The 12372-nt window shown below is 36.5% G+C and overlaps 1 protein-coding gene across 19 annotated transcripts in view; it reads right to left on the bottom strand.

Moving 5' to 3' along the window:
• The window catches only part of ZMYM2 (zinc finger MYM-type containing 2), a 90998-nt gene that overhangs the window by 43565 nt on the left and 35061 nt on the right, over nucleotides 1–12372 (bottom strand). For 15 of the 19 annotated variants that reach the window (XR_011724262.1, XM_071735586.1, XM_071735600.1 and 12 more), the window contains 2 exons: nucleotides 1570–1720; nucleotides 759–874 (listed from right to left, as the gene is read on the bottom strand). The exons of 3 other annotated variants lie outside the window; for them this stretch is intronic. Coding sequence is in view for 15 of the 16 variants with exons in the window: in XM_071735586.1 (XP_071591687.1) it covers nucleotides 759–874; nucleotides 1570–1720 (267 nt within the window). In the remaining variant the exon portion in view is untranslated. Of the gene's footprint in view, nucleotides 1–758; nucleotides 875–1569; nucleotides 1721–10025; nucleotides 11310–12372 lie in introns of those variants that run through there. One more of the 19 variants, XM_071735691.1, reaches the window with a different exon arrangement.

Here is a 12372-nt window from a genome sequence, read left to right as displayed (position 1 = left end):
CCTATCCATGTGCTTTCCAGCTGACAGAAAACAGTTAACAAGAAATGGAAAAACCTTGTGAGGATGTAACTGTTCAACAACACATGAGGAGGCATTTATCAAATTGTACAGTGCACATCTGAGAAAACTGTTTTTACATACAAAAATTAAACTAATTTTTTAAAAAATGTTCCTTGATCACCTAGAGATCAATCACTACAACACATTTTATGAATTAATCATAAGTCATATTAAAAATATTACATTTTCAACAAACAACACAATTTCTGGACATAATTTCAACAGCTAGTTTTGTTCATAAACATTCTGATGGCTTAAGCTCTAACCTTTCAGTTCAGACAGATGCTACTTCCCATACCTCACCTTTGTTAGTACAATATTCAACATAATAAATTTGTTACTGTATTAGTATAAAAGAGATAAAACACTGATCTTCAATACAAAAACGCCAAGGTTCATCTTCAGAGAGATGTTGGAGTGGTAAAAGCAAGATGATCAGTGATACTGATCTGTGTTTTCTTACAGTATCAAGGAGAATGGGTTATTATTATCCCATTTTATAAGTTTAAGATAATGGTTAGCGTTATAATTATGAAACAGTACTTAGATGAAACAAATTATTATGTGCTAGAAGCATCTATGATAATTGTAACTCAAACACGTATACACAAGCAACTTAGTTTAATATGCAAATACTTATCACAAACAGAGGTACACACAAATATTTAGGGAAGAAAAGATTTAACACAACAGCTAACCTGAAATTTAGCTACACAACTGGAACTGCAAAAGTTGTACACTTTTCCATCAGGCATTGTGGCTGGATATTGAGGTAAAGAGTTTCGTTTACAAAACTGGCAAATAATTCCCATACCTAAAAGAAAAATGTAGTTTACAGACAAAATAAACATGAAAAAACAAACACAAAACAAAGAAAAAAACCCAAACCAAAACCCTGGAGTACAGGGTCAGGTCTTCTTAACACTTTGATGTAAAAAGCTAGAATTCATCTTTTTTCCAGCTTCCACAAGTCAAAGAAAACAACTCTTAATTCTCTGAATTGAGATCTATGCATGCTTTGTATACTGAAGAATACACAATTTATCTACCAGTTCCTTTCACTCAGACCAACAATTTTACCAGGAGAATATCCATACATATTACAAACTACCTCTTCCCTTCTCCAGTTGTTGCTTGAGGTGAAAAAATGGGATGGTGTTAGATCACAAAAAAGAAAGTATTAATTCATATGCCTGAAAAGTACACTATCATTCTGTGACACACAAAAGTATGTTATTTCTCAACAATTTTTCCCAGGAAGCCTTAAGACAGTTGAAAACTGTTTTCATCATCAAGCAAGAAGGCCAGTGGGGAAAATGATTTCTCATGGGTCCATTTACTAGTGCTGAATATTAAGGTGATGACTTTCTAAAAATTAGTTTTAAAACCTACAAACCTATTGCATAGCTTAATTTTAAAACAAAATAACCCAACTCGAGTGTTCAGTCCTCAAAAAACACAAATGTCTACTCTTATAAGTGATGAAAATCCATCATCCTTTTCACTTACTTTGTGATTTTGCATATTTTGATGTGTGTGTGTTCATGCATGCAGTTGAGCAGTACGACTCCATAAATCCATGAGATCCTATGCACTGAGTCATGTCAAAAAACTTGCACTGAGCTCTGCAGCCAGTACAAGATGTTAATTTGCCATGTTTCTAAAACAGAAAACAAAGCAAAATAACACATTAGTGAAAACTATGCTTAGTTTTTGGTTTCAAATTATAGTAGAAAAAACACAGAGGAAAACAAATACTTCTGCAATTTGCTCCCCCCATCACAACCTTCCTGTACTAATTCTCATGAACATCCTCCCAAGAGCATTCAGAGCTCTATAGATGGGTCTCTTACTCCTGGGGGGAGGCTGGCCAAAACTAAACTTCTGTGGAAAGAAAAAACAAACACATCCTCCTAAAGAAACAACCAACCAACCAAACAAACCAACCCAAAAAAACCCCAAATAAAACAAACAAACAAACAAACAAAAAAACCAAGACAGAGTTTGAAACAACCCTGCTCCTCTCTTGTTGTTGATGGGACAGTGGTTGTGAGAAAACACAGCAGTTTGGCATAGCAATGGTGAAAGATAAAAAATGGTGCTAGAATCTGAAAAAAACCTGTACTCTCTAAACGGTAAATCAAGTATGAATTAGGCAAAGCAGATTCTTGGTAACAGCACTAGCAGGAAAAGCTTTAATTTCTCAGCTCCCCTAGTTCTAGTCCTCCAAGCAGCAGTAACACCTTGCAGGAGAAACACCCTGCAAAGTTTCCATAATTCTCAACAGATCCAGAGGGAACTGGAACTGTGACTCCACAAGCCTAACAGACTCAACTCTGACATCTGTCAGCACAGCACTCAAGTCAATCAACATTCTTCCACAGAAGGGAACAAATATTCTACAAGAAGCACTTAAAGGCTACACCAAACAGAAATATCAATGACACAACCAACACACAATGACCTACTACATCTAGGACATACTTCAGTGTTAGGCAAGTATTTCAAGCATCATAAAGCAAATTTCAGACAAGGTCTAGACACCTTCCCTGCCCATAGAAATAGCACCATGGTTTTGACAGTGATTACAGAGAATTCCTCATCTGAACAACGAGGTGTCTCCTATCAGAATCTTCTTTTTGAGTAATAGGAAATACCCCATTGACACTTAGGAGGCACTCAATAGTTGAGGAATGATTTTAGCACTACCTCTCCCTCTTTTCCTCTTCTCAAGGTCTGAAAGTAGAAGTAAAGGCAAAGCATGTTTCATAACCACTTCACTTTATTTAGAATAACAAAAGCTGCAGTCAATATCTTTGCACTTTCTATCTTTAGCTACCTACATTTGAGAACAAGATAAATCCAGCCTTGCAGACAGCCAGAGAAAAAAACTTGTAAGATGTGTATGTATGTTTTGTAAGATTCAAGATTTGTTAGATCTTCCCTATATTAAAAACATGTACATGAAAACATATAAATACATATGCCTCTGCCATAAATCAGCTGTAGCATCTTGCAGAGATAAGCAGAATTGCAGAGTATCACACAAATCTGCAATTGCCACATGATATTTTGATGAAACCTTTGCTGCAGATTTTCTCCAAAAAGGAGTGTGTCAAGGCATCAAGCTCCTACCTACAGGGTATTTTATACAACTCCAGGATCCTTGCTTCCCAGATTAATTTTTGTCTGTTTCCCTTTAAAAACATTACCTGGCACCTACTAATCCTCCTAATCAGCCACGGTATTGACAAAATTCACAATAGGCACCAAGACCAAAATGCAGCAATTACACTGTTCTGAGTTGGAGCTATTCTGCCAATATGCATTCACCTCCTCTGACAGGCTAACAGACAAAAAAAGCAGGGCATCAAGAATACTTCAGATTATATTACCAGTGAGAATATAAGGCATCACAATTTAAAAAGGAAGGAAAAAGGAAGGGACTTCTTGTAACCAGCTTAATGGACGACAGCCAAGGAAAAATCTGCATGTACAAACAGTGTTAGTATATCTAGAATAAACAAAGATGTACATCTAAAGCACCAATGCAAATACATGGGCACACAGCTTAACAAAGAGTGGTCAAGAGCATGATGAGAAACAATGCACAGGTAAGTTAAGCTTTCACAAGTTCTAGATATGTATGAAAGAAAAAAAAAATCCATCTGAGGCCACGATGCCTAAAACAGACAGCAAGATAAAAATGCAGGTTATAATAAGTTAATTTGCAGTAAACCCATCAGAGCATAATCAGAATTGATTGTGTCAACAGACTATGTCTTTGAAAATAATCCCTTTAAAATAGCAACTCAAATATCATGTTATTTAACTGATGTCAAGGAAGGATCAGGCTCACAAGGTACAGTGCAGCAGCATGTCCACCACTTCTGAATTTCAAGCCACATTCTAATAGCAGGGCTGTTCACTGATTTTACCCTAAATTTCTTAGACTTAAAAGCAACAAGAAACCTTATGAATATCAAGTAGTAATTTATCAACCTTAGATGTAAATTATCAAGACTATAAAGAACATAAATCTGTTCTCATCTTCTTAGTATTTTAACCATCCTCAAAGAAAAGTCTATGTTCAGAAAAGAAATTAAGAAAAATGTAAAGCCTTGTCAGTGCTGTTCATATTTCATGGTCAGGAGAAAAGACAATGAACTTCACTACTAAAAAGAAAAATATAACAAAAAACACCAAAATTGACATTACTAAGACAAGAGGGGGAAAACCAAACCAAACCAAACCCACAACATGAAAACTTCTTGACTCTATTTTAAACATCACTGCTTTGTTCTTTGTTTCAGAAGGACAGAATAACAGAACCATGGAGATTGGAGGGGACTTTAAGAGATCAAGTGCAACCTCCTGTTCAAAGCAGGTCCAGAGCTCAGGATCTTGTCCAGTCAAACCTGAGCTTCTCCAAGGATCTCTCTGGAGGATTTTTCTGCCCTCAGACAAAAAAAAAAAAAAAAAAAAAAATTTTTCCTTGGAAAGAAGGGGAAACGATTTATTTCAAAGTTGTGTCTGTTGCCTTTCTTCCTTCCACTGTGCATTTTTTAGAAGTCCAACCTTGTCTCCCTATCCTGTCCACCTATGTCATGTACTCTACTCCTCTAAACATCTTGGTAGCTCCACTGAACATGCCATGACAAGACATGTCCATGTCTTTCATCCTGTTGAACCCAAACCTGGACGCAGTGCTCCAGATACAGTCTCAAAAGTCCAGAAGGATCTGGAGAGGGATGGGGGCATGAGGGGGTAAGCAGGGCTCAGAAATAATTTCCCTTGAGCTGCTAGCTACACTCTTGCTAACGTAGCAATAAGCTGCCCAGAGAGACCTTGGGGTCCCCATATCCTCAGGGATATTCAAAACTCAAATGGACATGGTCCTGGATGGTCTGCTACAGGTGACCCTGCTTGAGCAGGAAGGTGGACAAGGTGATCTCCAGGGGTGCCTTCCAACCTCAAGAAGTCTGTGATAAAATCCAGGATGCAGATGGCCATCTTTGCAGCACAGACACACTGCTAACTCCTGTTCAACTTGTGCCACTGGAGCACCCAAGTCTTTTTCTCCAAAGCTGCTTTCTTGGCAGTTATCTTCAATACAGGATGAAGTACTGACTTCATTTTGTGGTCCCCCTGATACTTTAATGGTAGGCAAAAGTGATTATAGGCAAAAACCTCCACATACAAGCTAGTTTGAGATTTATGATTGCCTTCAAAGATAAAATTAATCAGAACAAATCCGCAAAAGAAAGTATCAAGCATTTTCCTTCCGTGCACCACTTCTGGAAAATTCCAATCTACAGCATCCTGTAAAAATCTATACAGGTTTATGGACTGCAATTTTAGGGAGAATTTTAAGTAAAAACACCACTACAAAACTAGCAAAGAAAGTTGTAACAATTCAGTTACTACGTAAAAAAAAATTTATCCAGAGACAAAATTTCTACAGAATAATGGCCTGGTGCCCTCCTAGGGGAAGCCTGATGCAAAGTAGTCTGACTACACCTTTCCCTCACTACTCCACCTAGATTCTGCATTGAGATGACCTAATTTTAGCGAGATCCCATTGCATATTTAACCTTTTCCAAAGCATAAAGTAAGTGCAGAACCCTGAATATGCTTTTGTTATTATATTTGATTTCAAACTCAACTCATTCTTTCATGACTTGTTTATATAACCCACGTATACCTAAATATCGAAATCAGGTCTACTACATGAAATTATCTCTTGATAGGTAACTAAGAAAAAACAGATTATGAAGCTCTTGATGAAGTTTGAAAAATCTTTCAAGTTACAAGTTCTGTATACACTTCAAGTCCTCAATCTGTCCAGTGTTGCACTTAAGCTGCAACTATAAAAAGTGGCTATCAAGATGCAAAATAAGACAGATGAAAGAGATATATTCCAGAAACACAAGTATTGCTGCAACAGAAATCCTGGAAATAAGGGAGAAAATTTAGTTGGAGGGTTTCTGAGCAATTTTTATTCTTGCCATTACCAGCAATCATCATATTAGAAGGTATCTTCATCTTCCTTTACATCTTACCGTAAGGATCATGAAAGCTCCAGTCTAGAGCTCTTCTTGTATAGATTCTACCAAGAGGAAAGAAAAAGCCTCAAAATAAGTGTCATATAAATACTATAACTTCATGGTATTTTAGAAGTAAGCCTTACTTCTGTTTGCAACTACAACTAATGAAAGTTTCTATTCTTGAACTTCCTAGCTACAAGGGTGTTTCAATAAAGCTATTGGTACCTTGCACCTCAGCATGTGTGCTGAAGTTTTATTCCTGACTGAAAAAAGCAGTATGACCTGCTCCATGTCCCTTCAGAAGGCTAGAGAGCAGGATGAAGAACACACCTGCAAAGAGCATCTTTACCACAACTTCTCCCTTGCAAGAGCTAACTGACTGAGGACACCAACATGACAGCTGATAGTTACCATGCTCTGGAGCAGCCCAAGATTTGTTGCCAGTTGAAGGAAATGCTTTGCAGTTTAAACTCTTGGCCCCCTGTAAACAAATCTGTTATGTATCTCTCAATTCCAGCAAAATTCTCTCTAGTAGCTTTAGACAGTAACAGTTTGAGATCAGAAGTAAGATAAATACCTGGAAAGCATCTAGAAAAGAATATTCTGGGACAGCAACACAGTCAATCAGTGTTCAAATAGGAAGATAAAGGAGAAAGAAGATTGAAAATTTCATAACAGAAGAGCAGAGACATTCACTAAATGGAATTCTTTGATAAGAGAGATCCATTAGTAAAACAACCTAGAAAATAGCAGCTAAACTACTTCACATTTATTTAAAAGAAGGATGGTTTGGATGGATCCAGAAGCAATACGCTGGTCTAAGCAATAAACCTGATGTCAGCAGAATCTGAAACAGCAAAGAAGAATCATTTTATTTATTCAGATTTTAAAAATACTGCACTCAAATCATCTCTTCCCCAAGAATAACAACTGTGAATTCCCCCCTCCTCCAGCAAGATTATTAACACCTCGAAAACACTGGCCTAAGTCTTAAGACCAAAAGGTGAAGTAACCTCTCTTGTGCTTTTGTGGCCCTTAAGCACCACATGATTTGTGTTTACATTCCAGGAGCTGAACTCTGCAGACAGCCAAATCAACAGCTTGTCCTCGAACTTTTCTTTGGCTTCTCCAACTACCAGTGATAGCTCTTTTTGCCAGTTTTGCTCCCACTCTCAAGACACCTGCCTTCATGTCTTCAAGAAAAGCAGAGCTGAAAAATCCCTTCTTCCCCTACCTCAAAAAAAGTCACTTTTATATGAACTAAACGTTTCAGCTGTTTCTGTTTTCTTTTCTCCCTAGTCCCCAGTCCTACCCAACAATTCCAGATAAAGTCCTAACTCCAATACCCAGTCATACCAGCTTCTTGCTTCCTCCTCCTGTGCTCCCAACACACACAGACCACACCTCACTATTCTGACTGCCAGAAGTACTTTTCCTTGGAACTACGAAGTTGTTTTAACATTCCTGATGTACATATCACACTTTATCTTCCAAAATATCAATAAAATATTCTGAACACTTATTATGAATGATTCTCAGGTACCTAACGAAGGTGATTATACTATTTTATTAAAGAGCAGGAAATTCTACAGCTGAAGACAAACATCTAAAGCAGAAAAGGCAATATAAATGGTTCCAGAAACAGGAATAAAGATAGATGTAAAGCTACAGAAACACGATAACTTCTAGAAGTACTTGATTTGCAACAGGGATGCAGTACTGTCAGACTATACAACTAAACCACAGGTTTGAACAACCTGAAACCAAAGAATTTCTCTTTAAAAGCAACGAGAATTTTTTTAAAATAGTGAAGTCAGTGTTTTTACTATTTCAATTTATAGGGGCTATTCACCTCTCACAATTCCTGGTTTTGTCAACAGTATTTGCACTTGAAACAGACACTTGGAAACAAGAGTTTACAAACCATTAACAAAGATGGCAGATTTTGTTATTAACTGTACTACCAAAAAGAAAGAGCTGCCTTAATAGCAAAGAAGCACAGAAAAAGAACAGACACTGCATAGGACAAGACGAAGTTGAAAACCCTAGATGTCTCCACTGAAGCATCTAAACAAGACATTCTAGAAGAGCATTCACTGAGCTTTAAACTAGTAGATAACATATTCTGTGAGACCAAACACAAACTCCACATAAGTAAAAAGTGCTCCTAAACCCCTACACAAATTAAAAACAGATGAAATGAGTTTTAAGAGAGTTTCACAACAGCAGTTTGCCAAGGAGCAGAATTCAAACCAAGGCAACATGGTTGCTGAGGTTGGGCTTTTTCCTATTTTTTTAAGTGAACAGCTTAAAGTAATGGCACAGTCTGGTTAGTCTTGAAGCAGGTTCAGTCTTCAGCTAATCAAGGAAGTCAATCAAATGCACTTCCATTCAGTACTGAAGGAAAACTTTCACTAGATGGAAAGACCCAGTGGGCATCCTCTCCAGCCAGGAGAATACTCATTTAGTGTGCATTCACCTGGCAATCACTTCATTCCAGAGCTACCAAGAAGCTCATCAAGAATTAACTACAGCTCATTCCTCCCTCTCTTGACAGCACATGAAACACCCAAAACAAATGAATCCCAGGTCATATTCTAACAGGAATTTTAGTCAAGTAAGCAAAGCAAGAAAAAGTAAAATAACATTTTGAAGTAGTGAAGTATTAAATCCTTTCACGGCAGAATCAAGAGCACTGGGGATTTATCAGGCCAGTAAGCAAAGCAGTTAAAGCCTGTATTTTTGGAATTAGACATGGATGCAGCTTCCTCCTAGTTAAACAGCTGAAAATTAAAAGGTACGGTTGGCTGGAAAAGCCAAATCACGTAATTCACTTGTTCCTTTGAACAAGGTTGTCAAGCCTGTACCCAAATCCAGCAAACCAGGACACAAACAACATTGGAACTACCCTGAAAAGCAAGTCGACTATTTTCTAGAGTCAGAAAATAGGCAATAATATGAGAAACAACCTATGTATCCATTGTTTGCTAATATGTCTTTATGGCAGACATATCTGGGGGCTGTTCTAATTTGTTGCATATATACTATTTTAAAATTAATTACTAAAGTAATTATTATATGGTTCTCATTTTAATTACATGAAATTACTACCTGAAATAAAATATTTCAGCATTTGCAAAGTTACACAGACAATTCAGCCACATCCTTGTCACTCTATTTGAGTGTTTTCTGGTTTTTTACTTTTCTTCAGTATAATTTCCATGTCTCTCTACATGTGAGGAGCTAGAACCTCTGTGCAACAGGTAGAGAATTTACAATCTAGTAGTAGTAGTCATCTTCAGGTTTAAAAGAAGTAAATTTCAATAAGGGTTTTGTTCTGGCTTTTTAATGGAATTTATTGTCACAGTCATTTCATTCTTGGAGAAAGGATCTTATAATTGTTTTCTGTTTTTAAAAAAAAAGCTTGACTTCACTTAGCTGTCTTAATGAACAGCTGTTGTGCTCAGGAAATTAACATGCTCTTGAATATAACAACAGTGAGCATCAGTTAGGCTATATTATTTAAATAATTCTTATGCAATTTATTAATCTATATTTCATAGCTTTTTCAATATGAAAAAAACTAAGCTCTTTAATTCAGTTTTAGGTAAGAAACACTGGCCACTGCCTCTCAGAAAAGCAGAACACAGGGTGTAATGCTCAAGATTAAAGTTTAAAGCAGGTTCCAAAACTGTTACATGCAAAACTAACTTCATCCATAACCTTGCAAGGTGACAGGCACTTCAGAAAAAACCTACCCCCCATCCTAGGAATAACACTGTTTCTTACTCCCACCAACATCTTAAAGCAGACGAAAGCAATTGGCTTTGTAGCCAATAGGTTATTTGAACTCCAAATGTGTCAATAACCCACAATTTTAATTTTTGCATTCCAGCAAGAAAAAATGTCCATGCTAAGTTATTGAAAATTAATTGTAAAAATCAGTGTAGTATTTATTGAAAAAAATAGGGATGAAGTATATAGATAAGTACAAGTAATCAGAATCAGTTTTCATTTATTACTACTACAAATGCATTGCATATTGATAGCTGTATGACATTGTAACACAAACTGCTGAATACAAAGTTCGTAACAGGAAGACCTATGTATTTTACAACTGTTTGTAAAAAAAAAAACCAAACAAAAACAACTGTTGTGATACACAATAATCAGTAATCAAATGACACATGAACTTTTCCATTTATTTATTTCAGTATGTAAGAGCAACTCTCCCATACTCTCTTCCACCAGTTCTCCTTTGAAAGCAAGAACTAACAAAAAATTTCCAACAAAACTATGACAGAACAAAGCAAGCTACAATTTATTAACTGTGACCCAATGAACTGTGACACTTCCGGAAGTCTAAATTCCTTTTGAAAAAGGAGAATTCCTTGAAAAAACATTCAGTTCAAAAAAATCTTAACGCAAATGTAAGCTCAAGCCTAAATAAATCCTCCTAAGCAGCTAAGTAGTCTCAAATAATGGTGTCCTGAACAACTATGGACATACCTCAACATACACTAAAAACCTTCTAATTTTATAGTTTTGCTAACATCAAAAATAACCCTAAATCCCCACACTCCAGAGACACTTGAAACCTACCAGTTAAGAATTTTGCTTAATCACCATTCCAAACCAGATGCACATGAGGACTCAAGCTTCTCACTGCCTGTTGCATTTCCCCAGTAGTATATACCAATATTTCTACAAATGCATTAAGAACTTGCTTGAGCAAAGTCTGCAGCCAGACCTGAATGCACCATGTGTTGTCTCAATCTTAGAGCTTCTCTTAAGGATCCTCACACTAAGGCACCATATCCAACACTACTTGTGAAGATTCCTGGTACTGCAAAAGCTGCTTCTCCTCCCCAAATCAAACCACAACATACACCCTGCTACCCATATACCCTTCTCATTCTCAAATACACAAAATAAAACAGTATCTGAACAGAGTACAGTTTGTAAAGTGTTAAGTACAGATTTATCATGCAACCTCTCAAAATTCCACGTTCATTTCATAATTCCATGTGCAGTGTATGTTATACTGGTTGTGTGGGAATGTCTCAAGTTCAAAGTTAATCTCATGCCTTTTTTTTTTTCTTCGAGAGACAGTATTCAACGTTTCTTCAAGTCTTTCCATGGCTTCTGGGCATGCCTACGTTTTTAGTATCTTGGAAACCTATCCTGTCCCCTTTCGTATAGCTGTGACAAAAGAATAACGCTTAAGTTACGTTTTCAGTTACACTGTTGATACCTTTCCAGTTCTGCTGTTTGCACACTGCATATGCAGAAGAACAGCCAAAGGCATCAAAACTTAATGTTTAAAGAGAAAACACAAACACGTGATGCAACAATGAAGAATTCACATTCAGCGCTGCATTCCCTTTTCTCTTTAATTATTGGTTTCTTAAAAAGAGATGAAGAAAGAACCCAAAGCAATGTGCAGCACTGGGGCCACTCACATATTCAAGTGTGAACTTCAAAATTGGATAAAGAAATTTCTCGCTAGTAAAAGAATATTTTCATATTTCATAATGCTATCCCTATAAACCCTGAGCAGAACGTACCAAGCAGATAAAAATAAAGTGAAGAAAAAAAGCCCCAAATTGCACATACTCCCCCAAAATAGTTATAATTTCAGAGTTGTCCTATCATACCATAAATACTGTGATTAACATTTGAACCTTCAAGCCAGCATTAGTAATGGTTCAAAGCTAAACTATCTCTGTAAAGAAGACATCAGCATCACATTTCTTGATTTGGAATTATTTTTAACCACAACAATTATTACTGTCTTAAGGGTCTTAAGAATAAATAACCAACCAAGTCAAGAAAATGAAAACACGGAATTTAACACATAGAAGGTTCAAAGTAACAATAAATTTTGAAATCCTATGCTGTGTAGTGAAGGAGATTCAACATAGTATGGGTACACAGCCAGTGTGTTGTTGGAGCATTCTTGCAGACACGTTCAATCTGTACGCTCTGCAGATTTTTAAATGTTTCGATTGTATACAAGCAAGTTTTTATACCTAAAAAAGAACATCACTTGAGGACTAGCAAGCCTGACAAACAGGCTTACTATTAATACATTCATAAGTAGCACAAACATTAGAAAGGAATAGAAATTATTAAATTTAACTTCAATTATATTTTCACTAGTAACAAATATTGCTACAACAGCAACATCAAAAATGCCAGTAGTAAAAGGTCCATTCCAGCTTGCTTGTCCTCACTGGCATTAAGTTCAGTTTTACAAATCTTT

The sequence above is a fragment of the Heliangelus exortis genome, chromosome 1 (genome assembly GCF_036169615.1).
Source record: "Heliangelus exortis chromosome 1, bHelExo1.hap1, whole genome shotgun sequence".
NCBI classification, from domain to species: Eukaryota; Metazoa; Chordata; class Aves; order Apodiformes; family Trochilidae; genus Heliangelus; species Heliangelus exortis.
Note: the sequence above shows the minus strand (reverse complement) of the source record. Positions and strands in the feature narration are given on the sequence as shown.